This window comes from Phaseolus vulgaris, chromosome 7 (genome assembly GCF_051622355.1).
Source record: "Phaseolus vulgaris cultivar YP4 chromosome 7, ASM5162235v1, whole genome shotgun sequence".
In the NCBI taxonomy this organism is placed as follows: domain Eukaryota; kingdom Viridiplantae; phylum Streptophyta; class Magnoliopsida; order Fabales; family Fabaceae; genus Phaseolus; species Phaseolus vulgaris.
In genome coordinates, this window is record NC_143504.1 from 3,499,700 (window position 1) to 3,513,465 (window position 13,766).

At 32.2% G+C, this 13,766-nt stretch overlaps 2 protein-coding genes across 5 annotated transcripts; both read right to left on the reverse strand.

The window, feature by feature from the left end:
- Positions 1-2,577: 2,577 nt before the first annotated feature.
- On the reverse strand, positions 2,578-6,947 carry LOC137828304 (cyclase-like protein 2). Of its 3 annotated transcripts, none has more exons than XM_090304318.1 (7): positions 6,448-6,947; positions 5,763-5,807; positions 5,567-5,639; positions 4,939-5,036; positions 4,498-4,568; positions 3,347-3,476; positions 2,578-2,613 (listed from the first exon to the last, which is right to left on the reverse strand). In XM_090304318.1, the coding sequence occupies exons 1-6, from the start codon at positions 6,797-6,799 to the stop codon at positions 3,348-3,350; spliced, it is 768 nt and encodes a 255-aa protein (XP_090160444.1). In that variant the 5' UTR covers positions 6,800-6,947; the 3' UTR covers positions 2,578-2,613; position 3,347. The 3 variants fall into 3 exon arrangements, with proteins under 3 accessions (XP_090160444.1, XP_068490906.1, XP_090160443.1); XM_068634805.2 differs by having other exon boundaries at positions 2,578-2,994; XM_090304317.1 differs by having other exon boundaries at positions 2,578-3,015.
- Positions 6,948-7,637: 690 nt separating this feature from the next.
- Positions 7,638-12,923, reverse strand: LOC137828305 (cyclase-like protein 2). Of its 2 annotated transcripts, none has more exons than XR_016522927.1 (7): positions 12,346-12,921; positions 12,083-12,127; positions 11,429-11,501; positions 10,326-11,210; positions 9,004-9,074; positions 7,988-8,159; positions 7,638-7,908 (listed from the first exon to the last, which is right to left on the reverse strand). XR_016522927.1 is itself a non-coding variant. In XM_068634806.1 (7 exons), exons 1-6 carry the CDS (start codon positions 12,764-12,766, stop codon positions 8,034-8,036), a joined length of 834 nt encoding a protein of 277 aa, XP_068490907.1. In that variant the 5' UTR covers positions 12,767-12,923; the 3' UTR covers positions 7,638-7,908; positions 7,988-8,033. The 2 variants fall into 2 exon arrangements, 1 of the variants encoding a protein (XP_068490907.1); XM_068634806.1 differs by having other exon boundaries at positions 10,326-10,423; positions 12,346-12,923.
- Positions 12,924-13,766: the final 843 nt, after the last annotated feature.

Genomic DNA, 13,766 nt, shown 5'->3' on the forward strand with positions numbered 1-13,766 from the left:
TAAAATCATATTCTTTTGATGTTAAAACGTGTAAGAAAGGCTGCACACGTAATGAGTGAATGAACAAAACAGTTCAACATATTTTGAGAATCATTGGCCTCAATGTTTCATCACACAAGCGCAGTTTTTTCAGCGACCAAGATTGAAGGAAAATAATCATCCCCAAAAAGAGAATCAATAATAGGTTGTGAATGCATGCCAGATGTGAAGATACAATAATGATTCTAAATACCTGTGAAAACTTTCTGTACACAGTTGATCAAGATCAAATCATAAAAGGGAAAAAGCAACTTTTGCTGTCAAAGATGATTAACTCTAATAGAAACTTCTGTTTATAAAGCAAATCAATTAAAAACATAATCATGTTATCTCACACCCCCACTTCAAAATAAAACTTGGTAAACATGCTATCCAACTGTTTGTTTCATATATCGACATTTAAACGAAAAATTGAACAAGATACAAAGTAGACAAAATGTAACAGTACATGCAGATAACAAAAGGAGCTATACTGAGTATTACATCTTTCTATGCAGATAACAAAAGGAGTTATAGTGAGTGTTACATCTTTCTATGAGGATAACTGAAGAGCCGTATTCAGTAATACATCTTTCCCTGACAGTTTTTTTTTTTTCATTTTGTTTGCTACCATTCTGGGAGAATCAACCTTAATTGCAAGGTTTTTTTTATACATTACTGTGCTGCTGATAAGACAGTGATGGAAGGATTTATAGAGTTTGAATTGATTGATTTGAATTACACATTGGTAGCCGTGGTAGTAATCATAACTTGACCATGCACAATTACAACAACATTTATTCAAGAAATTACATGCTATAATATAACTGAGATTCAAACCGGTTATTAGAAATTCTAACTTTTATTTATTTATTTATTTACTAAGATGAGTATTAGAAACACCTTTTATGAACCTAATTAAAAAATTTAAATTCATATAAGATAAAATAGTAACAAACACTTATAATCCTTTTGATAAACTAATTACCTTTTGCTCTCACCGACAAATAAAGGTTCACATAAGCAGTTAATTCTTATTCCCTAAATTAAATTATTTTGTTTTTCTTTACAAATGTTACAATTGCAAGATAGTCATAATTGCCAGAATAACATTATTGCCCGTGATATTCTATTAATCAACTTTCATGTATATTTTGGTGCTCTATACCAACAACTATTGAAACAATAATTGTGTATTTGTTAGAAGTAAAGTACAATTTCAGTGGGTTTACTTTGTAATGTACCCCACCAAGCCTATGTATAAAAGCTTTGGTCTAGGAAATGAACAGAGTGACTGTGGTGAACCTTTAATTTGTTGGTAAGAGCAAAAGGTCATTAATTTATCTTCTCAACATTGTAATGCTGGAATTTATATTAAACAGTAAACCTGAAATTTTAAAAAAGAAATCGTTAGTTTTGTTTCGTAAATCATTTAAAAACTGAAGATCATAAAAAACTAAACCTGAAAACTGAAAGAGAGCGTGTCACTTTTTTTTTACTAGTTATCCATTTTATATAATAGAATTTTGTCAACTTCCTTGCAGGGAACAGTTCTAACACTGAGTTACTCTTGAATTGAAGTTCAAGATCAATCTTTCATACTCGCATGTTCTACATACTAGTTATCCATTTTATATAATAGAATTTTGTCAAGTTCCTTGCAGGGAACAGTTCTAACACTGTGTTACTCTTTGAATTGAAGTTCAAGATCAATCCTTCATACTCGCCTGTTCTACTGTTCCTGTTTTGATCTCCAGTCTGACTTCTCTGTCCCTCTAATTTACTCTTCACTGTGACTCTTATATTCCTCTTTTGCCGCTGTGAAAACTTAGAGATATACATCGACTAAACAGTGCTGTAATATGCTAGGTTGGTTGAGTATAACCTCTATCTTTCACCCAATAAAGAATTAGATTGTTCATACATAGTTCATTTGACATCAAAGATTAAAATATAGACTACTCCACAATGTATGAAAATCATATGAAGATGAAAATATCCAGAGTGGAGTTGATTTCTTCCATCAACTTACAAGCTGTAGTGTTTCAGAATATTTTTGTTCAATTCTAGCATCCAGCACTGGATGTCAAGATTTCAAGATTGAGAAATGATGACACCAAAAGTGACAGTAGTAAGATAGGAAAACATACAATAATCCTGAACATTGTGCACAAATTCACAGCAAGAAATGAATTAGTAATTAAGACTTTGTTAGAACTTATAATTCAAACTATTTTTTCTTTTCTTTTCATCTATTGAAAAAGTCTACCAGTGACTGAGGGGTGATGGGGTGCGAATTAATTGATTTGAATTACAAATAGGTAGCCATGGTAGGGGAATCCTGCAAAAATAAGTGTCATAGTGAACATAATGCGACTATGGACCAATTACAGCAACATGCTTTCAATCGAGTAGATACCCTTCTCTGGCCAAATAGACGAGTTCATCATCAATGTACAGTAGCCTTTACTGTCAATTGAATTTGAGCCCCAGGCAGCCATTTTCAATAACAAACTGAGACCAGGTATTGCTCTGTGTAAATGATCTATGTACACGATCTTTTCTTGTTCAAAGAGACTTGTCAAATTGAAGTGCCTGTTCATGGTTACAAGTGTACGCATAAACCCCTAGAATTCAAAAATATTATTGATACCATCTTGCTCTACAAAGATACACACCACTGTTCCAACTTATCAGACAAGAGAAGACAAAATTAAGCATAATGCTATATCTAAAAAATACTGTCTTGTGCGTGTATCTAGTAACAGTGAACCTAAGCCACAAAACTCGATGCACAACACCTTGATTTACTATCTTGCTCCATAACCGAACCACTGAATTTATCAGTTCCATCCTAACAGACACAAGGATACCAAATCCAACGTAATACTAAGATTTTTGCATCCCTCTCGCCTTGTACATGCATAAACCCCTGATGATTTGCACCTCCTGCTGCATTTGACACAACACTGTTTCCTGCAGCGATTTCAACATACTCTGTTTGCTATTTATTCACTGAATATTTATTTTTTGTGTAGAAGACAAATATTAAAGAACACCCAAACACTATTTGACACCTAAAAAGAAAGAAATAGAAGAGAACGAAAAGTAAATTTGATAAGTGAATGGGTTGACAAGAAGAAAAAGATTGAGAAAAACAAGTGTCAAATTGGTGTTTGTATTATGAAGTTATCTATATATCATTGTGAGAATTCAATCAAAACCAAGACACCAAACAATAGTTATCAGATGCCCTTTTCAAACCCCTCTCCCCTAATGAAATAAAGAGGCAAATCAAAGTTTGTCCATCCCAAGCTCTCACACTTACCTTAATTCTTAATCAGAATGCACCGAATTGGTGATCCCTCAGCACCAGACAACCTAAGAGGTAAGCAATGGACCGAATAAAATCCTGCAGGAACATCATCAAGCTTCAAGCCCTCAACAGGAATGATTTCCTGAAACATTTGCAGTTGTTAGGACTTGTTCACATTGATTCTGTTTCTTATCCAAGCAACAAATGAAACATATTCAATCTGGTTCATACCAGGGAATCTGAAGACACAACTACCAATCTCGTTAAAATACATTTTTACTGACTTGTTGGCAACTATCTTTCAAACTAAACAGTAAAATATCTTAACACAAGCAAACATCAAATCAAATTATAAATTGGGACTGGCATGGATGGAGACATTGTGTAAGCTAAGGTGTTAACATTGAGAAAATACTCAGACTACTAATAGTTAGCTGCTATAAAATGCTTCAAAATTAAAGACAGTAACTCTTTAGAGTCCTCATTGACATGTACGGTGTAAAACTATACTTATTAGGATATCCTTTTCCAGGAACCTATACAGGTATATCCAAAGTTTAGGAACAGATTGCAAATAAGCTTGATAAGTTTTGAACTGACTAAAACATTACGTGAAAAGAATCTAGAAAGTCATCCAAATAAATCATTAATTTTGCAGTAAAATTACAATAAGGTCATTATTATTTTTAGAAGGAAATAAAGCTCTGATAAATTGTCATGTGGACTATCTTAGAAAATTTTATTATATGTATTGATAAAATTACAGCAAAGAGAATATCAACACTGATAACTAAACTTCCAACCATCTTTAGGAGGTCTGCTTTCAAAGCCAAATACTTGCCAGTTAACAGTTTGACAAGAGCACATTATAGCTATAACATAGAGAGAAAGATTAACTGGTATTATGATACACCAATAGGGGTAGAAAGAGCGAATGATGTTCATAGCTACATACATCACAAGTAATAAAAGTCAAAGATTCCACTTGTGTACAGAAGCCACCACAAACAAATACAGAGATTGAAAAATACTTAGTGGTACTTTGACGGTATAATCCCCAAGATAAGATTGACTTTCACTAAAAAGGGGCAGGGGATGATTAGTAATCAATGTTGAAACATAACAACACACAAACTCTCACCACAAAAGGAACTTTTTCTTACCCTATCTTTTAAAAGAACAAGGTGAGATGAAATCAAGTAATCATAAGAAGCAACAGATAGGTAATCAACTCCTGCATTACACCACAGAAAATAAATGTCAGGCAACATAATTGAGGTAGGAAAAAAAACGCAGAAAAGCTGAACAAGAAAGAAAGGTTGGGGGAGATGTGCTCAACTAAAAACATGGAATGAAAATGAAAAAAAAAAATAGTGAATCACAATTAGCAGTCCAGAAGTGGGTTCTGATGTTTCAGAGATGACAAGAAAAGACAGAGAAAGGAAAGGAAGAAGAATATTTTGTAGTGTTTATCGAATTACTAAACATATAACCTAACATGTACAAACTAGATCCAGCTATTGGGCTTGAGACAAGTGACAGGAAAAGTGACCATGGGAAACTGCAGCCAAATATTAAAAAAGTAAAACCACACTTATACCTACCTATAAGTTTAATATCAGTGTTCTCCACAAGCCACTTTGCTCCATCCACTGAGAATCCTACATAGCTTGTGTCACATTCCTTCTGAAACATAAGCCGCCTAATAATTCAACACGTTTAGTTCAACATTTGATTTCAAATTAGCAATGAAATTCAATGATTGTGAAAATGATAACTTGGCTTGGACAAATCTTATGCAAACTTGGCAATCATAATTAAAAAAAAATTGTTTATCATCCACCTCTACTCTTTTAATAAAGGAGAATACAGTCATTGACACAAGTACAATGAATAAAAATATAAATAGCTGCACTCAAGTCTCACTCATACAGAAATTAAAATAAATAAAAAAGAGATAACCAAATTGTTGACAAAAGCATTGAAAAAAACTATTATTATTATACTGATGAAGTATATAAATATAATAAGTTCCCTCACACGAAAATTTTACACAGACTTCGAAAACATATTTGAAGCAAACACATAACATGAGTCCAAGAACACCACACATTATATTTCAAAATTGTTACCTCAAATTTAATAATCTTTAAGTACCTCCATAGCAGCAATGTTTGAATAGCCCAGTGTTAACAAAACATTGTAATACTTGCTAAACCTGTAGGTAATTACCTGTCTGTATTTAACGTTCGGAAGAGAACACGTATTGTACCTCTTGGAATATTTAACGACTTCATAACTTGAGCTGAAAAAAGGACAACACATTTCCATCGGGTAATAGTATTACAGTAGAGAAAATAATTCTAAAACCACAAAGTTGCCAATGCTGTCCAATCCTCATACACCACATGAAGAAAAAAAAGCATACCAGTTATATTACTATCTCTTGGAACATCGACTAACAGAGCAGGTCCTGCACACAAACAATCAGCATTTAGACCAAATGATAGTAAGATTATTACATGTATTCTAAACTCAGGGCTATTGCACAATTAGAATCTATACATCTCAGGTATTGTCCATTTTGAACCAGGAACCTCACAATTTGTCCTTAAAAGGAGTATTTATTTAGTATAAGTGATTTGGGTTGAGGAAAAAAGTGTTTGAAACTACTCTTATCCTTTATTCCTGAGGGTAGGTTTGGATTGGCGGTAGAAGACGGAATGGAAAGAGATGAAGTGGAAAAGAAAGTTATTCAATCGTTTGGTTCATAAAAATAGGAATTGAAGATAATGGATGAAAATAGATCATGATTCATCTCATCTCATTATTACTGCATCACAATTTTTCTCCCAAATTTAGGGTGGACTTGATGGAACAAAAAGGTTTTCAATTAAAATAAAGTAATTACTTTATATTTGCAAATTTTATGATATTCATCAGTGATATCATATCTAAAATAATTACGGAAATAAAAAAAAAAGTTATAACTCATTCTTTCCCTTCCATTTTGTTTTCATGCAATGGAATTAAATATCTCTTTCCTTCGTTATAGGATATCCAGACAGTAGAAAAGAGTACGAAAAAGAAAGGAATGATAAAAGAAAAGTGACCGTTGAGTATATCCAAGTCGAGCGTGTCGACGTCGAAGCCGGCGTCCAAGTAGTGGTCGAAGAAGTGGCCGGGAGCGTCGACGTGCGTGCCGGTGTGGGTTGGGAGCTTCATTTCGGAGTTGTTAGCGATGGAACCGTTCTTCATGCTCTTCGGAAGCCACAGGAACTGCCCTATGCCGTGCTTCGATTCAAACTCCGGCATCTCGGGGTGGTACCGGTGAGTGATGTCGAATATTCGGCCATTGCCGTACACTTCCCGTCGCGGCGGAACCAGGCTGTCATCGCCGTTCGCCGCCCAAACCGCCACCGCGAAGGCGCACGCAACCACTGACAGCAACACTACACACTTCATCGTCAGATTTGTTAACAATCAGCCACGCAAACAGTATCAGTTCACGTCCAATCCCCTTTAAGTTCGATGAGATATTTTTCTACCACGTATTTCATTTTGAGACGGAACTACTTCTATTTTATTCATTAATTGAAAATCATTTCGATATTTTTTTAAAAATTATTATTATTGCATAAAAATAATCTTTTTTTTTCAATTACTGTATGCAATAACTTATTATTAAAAAACAGTGTAACAAGAATATTTTTAAAAAAAATTACGTTGGGAGAAAAACTTCCAGAGGAAGTTTAATAGAAGGAAAAAATATTTTATACTCATTAAAATCATGATATATCGGAATTATGAAGCCTAATAATTACAATTGCATGACTAAATTTTGTTTAGTTGTAAGATATATTGCTGAAAATACATTTTTAGTCTATTACCACTTTAAAGGATTATAATTAATAATTTAATTCTTAAACATAACAATTTTGATTAAATAAATCAAGTCTGTATTTTTTTATTAATTTAAAAATTGATTGATATTTTAGATAAACTTAATTTGACGTATATTATACTTGTGGATATATGTAAAATGTTAAGTATGAAAATATATAATTATAAAAGAAGTTTTGATATGATTCCTTAACTAACATTCTTCTTGGAATTTATTTTCCCATTTTAAAGATTTGTAACATGTGGTTAACCACATCATTTTTAGAAAAAGAGAAGTTTCTTATAACAAAGAAATGAAAATAAAAACATGTATGATTCGTTTTTTTTTTAGTTTTTAAAAATGGCTTAGAAAGGCATGATGTGTTTGACTTAATCTCTCTATTGCTTATCATGATCAAAATTTAAATATTTAAGATAATAATCATTTTCAAGGAACCTAGGTCAATATTAAAAACATAAGTTTATTACAGTCCACAGCCGAAGTTTAATCACAATAATTGAGATGAGACATTAAACAAAGGGTATCCAGTAGTTTCCAACCCAAGGAAGTAAAAGAAGGCAATTCAACATACTGCTATCAGCTTAGCTTGCAATTCTCATCAAAATGCTTCTTGTGGACCTAAACTATATTCAGACTACGTTGCGGCAGTTTCAACCTTCAGCATCAGCATCTTGACAAAATAATAAGGATAAGGATAATTCACAGAAGGAATATGAAAAATATGGCACATTCTCGTAATATAATCATACCGTGTAATTGAAAATCAGGTTTGACCACAAACTAGCATGGACCCCATCATCTGGTCAGAATGCATCGTATTGGTGATGCTTCAGAGTGAACCAACCTAAGAGGCAAGCAACTGAGTGAATATGCTCCTGCTGGGACATCATCAAGCTTCAGGCCTTCCACAAGAATGATCTCCTGAAGCATTTGAAATTTGTCAGGCTCTTATCCAAGTCACAAATGATGGAATTTTTAACTTTTCTTTCAAAGAAGGAGGAAGTCAAGACACTAACAATCTCTTCTGTTTACACAACTGCATCTTCCACGTATTTAAGCTACAAATATCTTTCCAAATAAACTAAAGTTTATTTATCTAGAGGTAAGAGCCTCAAATATAAGAATGCTAATGCACCATAAATTTGGGTAAGGTAAGGCTGGAACATTATGTAAAGATGAATCAACTAAAATCATTATGAATTAACAAAAAGGACAGGTTAAGCAGTGGAAACTCAAAGTTCTCTGTTAGAGTGATAAACCTGACCGGCTAGAAATTTATACTAAGAATAATGAGTACAAGAATTTAGCAATGGTGATAGTTATTAAGTGATTCTTAAAGTTTATACACAATCGAAAAATCTAGTTAGGCTTCTTAAAAGATACATTAATTTGAGAAGCACAACTAAAAAAGCAATTCAATACAAATAGCTATTTTCCCTGAATAAGTCATCAAATGATACATACAGATAAACTGATATTGCCATAAACTTGCTGGAAACACTAAATCTAAATGAGATTCACTGACAACAAGAGTACCAAAAATCAGAGTTTAGACATCTAACCCACCACACCATTACGAATACAAGTACAAAAGTTTAACAAGGAAAATGATCCCAATGTTAGGCACTAATTAACATATTTAGGGCCCAGATCTTATTTGTAGTTTTATAATTTTTCAACACAATAGTGAGTGGAATGAGTAGCTTGTTATTAATAAGGAGTAACAGGTGCATAAATTTCAACCATAAGGTAGAGAATTTCTTACCCTGCTTTCCAGAAAAGCAAGATGAGATTGAACCGAGTGATCATAAGCAGCAGCAGATAAGTAATCAATTCCTGCCATTTTCATAAAAAGGAAATTGAATTAGTGCAATAACAACTTTCACAAGGAAAAAAAACAGAAATATGACTACGATAAATTGGAACAATCACTGAAGTTGTTCCCTTATACAAGGTATTTCCATTTGCTATTTTTATATCCTGAAATAAGGACAGGGTGAGAGAGAGAGAGAGGGCAAGAGAATGAAGAAAAAATGCGCTGTCATTATCAAATTTAACCCTAATTTTTAATTTTTTAAAAGTTCAGTGTATAGGACTTACGAAAACAGAAAATATAAATAAAATAATAGGTTGTTTTCACTGTTTTTGGTATAAACATTTGTAAAAATGAAATACAGTAAAAAATAAGGTGGCATCTTCTAAAAATGAAAACAGAAAATGTTTTCTCAAACCAACCAGATCCAATCTTTAGTTCAGTGGGAAAAAAACTGGTTATACAGATAATGTAACTTCAATGAATACAGTTCAAGGTCATCCACAAGTTGGAGAGAGATCCGAAGGAAATTACTTTTCTATGAAAAAAAGGGCTCCTTTTTGGTTGGCCAAGTTAAGGACAAAGTGATGTTACCACAACAAAGAATATTTTCTGTAACTACGTTGGTATGAGGAATACAAGTATATTGACTTCTTAACTAACCAATCAAGGGCAAGGAATCTATAATAGTTGGGCCTCATAGAATCACCAAAATATACATTTGGAGATATAGAAACACATGATGATTATATACAACACTGCAGGTGAAATAGCTGATCGAATATACAGTTCACGGATGAAATTTAAAGAAAGAGTGATGTCAGTAATACAAAATAATCATATGCACTTTGAACCTTGTGCATTTGCAACTATTTATTTATTAATTCATAACCACAAAGAATAGAATCAATTGACATCAACTCATCTTGATTCATTCCTAAATTGCAAATAAATACTAATAACTACCATGCACTCGTAAAGACGATAAAAAGATAAATGTATGCTTAAAAAATGGATGTTATCTGAATTGACAAAGTAAGATATAGTCAAGACAAGAAATGACTGGAACAAAAAGTGAGTTAAAAAATGTGACAAGGAAAGCTATATAATAACTAAATGACTCCACTTAGAAGCAATTAGAAGATTGTTTTATAAGAGGAAAACAAAAATGCAGGCTTGGATAACGGACCAGTCATGAGTGGAACAAGAATCAGAGGAAATGCTTTAGGGAGGGAATAAGTAACCTAAATCTTAAGAAGTCATCTATATCTCACCTACAAGTTTGATGTCAGTGTTCTGTACCAGCCATTTTGCACCATCCTCCTTGAATCCCACATAGCTTGTATCAAATTCTTTCTTAAACATGAGTCGCCTAACAATTCAGCAGTGATTAACTTATATGTAGTTTCTAATTAAAAAACTAAATATCAGTATATAGTTTAAGCAAAATGTTGAAATTTCAGGCTAAAATGATATTATCATTCATTAATCATCAAGATTTAAAATACATGATCAAATAAATAAAAACTTAAATGTGTTTGGATATGGGTAAGGGGAGGAAGGCACTATAAACATTTTTATTAAATTTATATTATTCAAAACCTTCCCCTACCTTGCATTTCCTCCATAGTCCTCCATAAAAACCATATTAAAGTTGGTAAAATGATGTTTTTTTTTTGTAATCCTAATTTAAAGTTCATAATGACTTACAAAAATTCTTTTAACATAAATAGTCATGCACTCTGTTTTCACTTTTCAGTTTTTCAAATTCCCATTAGGAGTCAATAAATCATTATGCATAATTGGTAATTAACCATTCTTATTACTTCCAGCAACCGGCCTCTTCCTCTCCATTCTCTAAATTCTAATACCCTATTCATAACAGACCATACACATAAAATGAAGGAAACTACAATTAAGGAATTACGTGTGTGCAGGTTAACATATTAGATCCACAGACACCCAACAATGACGAGAAAGGAGCAACCCAAAATTGAATTTGAACATAAAAAGGTACCAAAAAACTGACGTTGTAAATGATTGCAGTGCAATTTGCAGAATAAAATTGTTGTTCCCTCCATTTTCAAAACTATAAGAGACCATGTAACTTCAGGATTCGGGAACAACATAATTTCCTTCTTAGAACTCATTTTTCATAACTGCAAGTTAAAATCATAGAGATGATTCTCAAGATAAATATTGTAATAATCTAAAAAAAACGATGCACAAAACACGTTTCAATTCATGTATATGCGAGAACTATGAAGCTGCCTCAGAGAAGCACTTCAAAAAGCAAGTCTGAAGATTTATTAAATTAACAAGAAGAAATTCCTCCTACTGTAGTCATGATACATGTAATGTAACTTATAGAACTCACCTGTCGGTATTTAAAGTTCTGAAAAGCACACGACGTACACCTTTAGGGATATTCAAGGACTTCATAACCTCAGCTAGAAAAAGGAGAAATTTGGTAATGCTTCAGTTAAACGTGACAAAATGATAAGGACAAGCTTTTGCATTTTATAACAGGTATTCAAAATAAACAAATAAATCAAAAACAGTATGAACATGGGAAAGTAAAACATCAATCCAACTTCAGACTTGAGAATAACAAGGGTAAGACGAGTACAACTTTTAAACAAATTTACTGTGTAGGAAGGTCTAGCATTAAGACTTTATTTGAATAAACTTCTTTACAAGTATTTATAAGAGAATAAAAAAGAAGGTGAAATGAATTCAGCAATCAACTTATGCATTTAAAATTTATAAAAGCTTTTTCATCTAACTTCTCCAAGAACTAAGGTGCAGAAGTTTATTTTAGTATGAAGAAAGGTCAATGTGTTTTACTAGTTTATATTCGTCTCCAACAAATGTTTATGAAAAAGTTAATACAAACAGGATATTGTGTGTAAAAGAAATTAATCAGAAAAGAAAAAAATATATCCCACCCACTCAATACACAGAATGCAGGAGTTCAACAAAACAAAAACAAAAGGCAGAAAAAACAAACTGGATCATTAGTAACACGTACCGGTAATGTTTTTATCCCGTGGAGCATCAATCACAAGTGCAAGGCCTATTAACACATAAAACGCAGTGTATCAGTTGTCTGCATCTAAAACTAATTGGTAATCAATAAACACAGTATTTAAGAATGAAACCAAAGGAGAACAACATCAAATTAACACTATAATAACATGAACGAAAATAATTATTAAATTGTGAGAATCTGAAGTTGAGTTGAAGAAATTGACAAATGATAGAAGTTGCACGGAGAGAGGATCGATACGTTACCGTTGAGGACTGTTAGGTCAAGCGAGTCAACGTCGAAGCCGGCGTCATAGTAATTGTCGTAAAAGTGACCCGGCGCGTCGACATGAGTGCCGGTGTGAGCACCGAGCGTGAATTTGGAGCTGTTAGCGCGCGAGCCATTCTTCATGCTAATTGCAAGCCACAGAAAGTCTTCCCCGAGCCCCTCCGTCGATTCCCAAACCGGCATCTCAGGCACGTACCTGTGGCTGATGTCGAAGATTCGCCCGTCGTCGTACACTTCTCGCCGCGGAGGAACCAGAGCGTCGCCGCCCCCGCCGCGGAGGGAGCACTCATCGTCGGCGTCCGCGCCGGGGATGGAAGGATACGCAGCGGAGTTCGCAGAGACGGCGATGGAATGCGCAGAAATTGCGCAGAGGAAGGCAAAGAGTGATAGAGAGTTCATGGTTCAGTGAGCTGAATGAATGAACCATGTTGCAATTGGTGCCTCTATTTCTTCAATTCTTCATCCCAATCTCTTTGACAAAATGTTTTTTTATTTTTTTTATTTTGACAATCAAAAAACAAAAATTGAATGGTAGTAGATTGATTTTGTTTTACTTAGTTTCATTTTCATCCTCTTGTTTCAGTGCTCCTAAAATACTCTTAATTTGTTTAAGTTACTATGTTTTATATTCATATTTTTTGGTTTTAACATACACCTTCATTTTCTTATAATGTTTTTATTAAAATAATAATCACACAACTCAAATATTTAAAAGACTTCCATATTTTTTTATGTTTTTAATAAAAGGATATTTATATTTTAGTAAAGCATTTTTTATTTTATTTAAAAAAAAACGAAATAACTAAAAATTATGAAAATTAAAACTTAAAATTTTAAAATATAAAAACTCAATATATATTATTCTTGTTTGGCTAAATAATAAGTGTTGGTTTCTTAACATGTGACATGTTAATTTGATCCTTAAAATTTATTGAGATTTTTGTGTAAAAATGTAAATTAGTTATACCTTAATTATATAAAATAATTTTTAAATTTCAAAAGAATATTTATTTTTTAAATTTAATTATTATGAAGAAGAAATATAGCTATGCTAAAAAAATATAATAGCTCATAAATGTATATTAAAATTTTAAATTGATAAACTTCAAATAATTTTCATAATTAATATTATATTTAATGTAGTAGTATTTGATATAATTGTTTTTAAAAAAACATTAGTTTTATTTATTTATTAATTTTTAAATTTTGATAAAATATTATTATTTTTAATTTAATTATCATGAAGAAAAAAAAATAGTTATGCTAAAGAAAATATAATAGCTCATAAATGTATACTAAAATAAAAAATTAAAAGAAATATAAGAGACAACTATCATTTAAAATTATATTAAAATTAGTAAAATAAATATTTATATTAATTTAGATGAAAAAAATCTTA

What these genes read in the sequence shown, in the direction of transcription:
- LOC137828305 (XM_068634806.1), bottom strand. Translation starts at nt 12,766, where the DNA reads ATGAACTCTCTATCACTCTTTGCCTTCCTCTGCGCAATTTCTGCGCAT. An exon ending in TGACCTAACAGTCCTCAACG is followed by an intron (nt 12,128 to 12,345) that starts GTAACGTATCGA and finishes ATGTGTTAATAG; the next exon opens with GCCTTGCACTTGTGATTGAT. An exon ending in ACGGGATAAAAACATTACCG is followed by an intron (nt 11,502 to 12,082) that starts GTACGTGTTACT and finishes TCCTTTTTCTAG; the next exon opens with CTGAGGTTATGAAGTCCTTG.
- LOC137828304 (XM_090304318.1), bottom strand. Translation starts at nt 6,799, where the DNA reads ATGAAGTGTGTAGTGTTGCTGTCAGTGGTTGCGTGCGCCTTCGCGGTG. An exon ending in CGACTTGGATATACTCAACG is followed by an intron (nt 5,808 to 6,447) that starts GTCACTTTTCTT and finishes GTTTGTGTGCAG; the next exon opens with GACCTGCTCTGTTAGTCGAT. An exon ending in CACTGATATTAAACTTATAG is followed by an intron (nt 4,569 to 4,938) that starts GTAGGTATAAGT and finishes GGTGTAATGCAG; the next exon opens with GAGTTGATTACCTATCTGTT.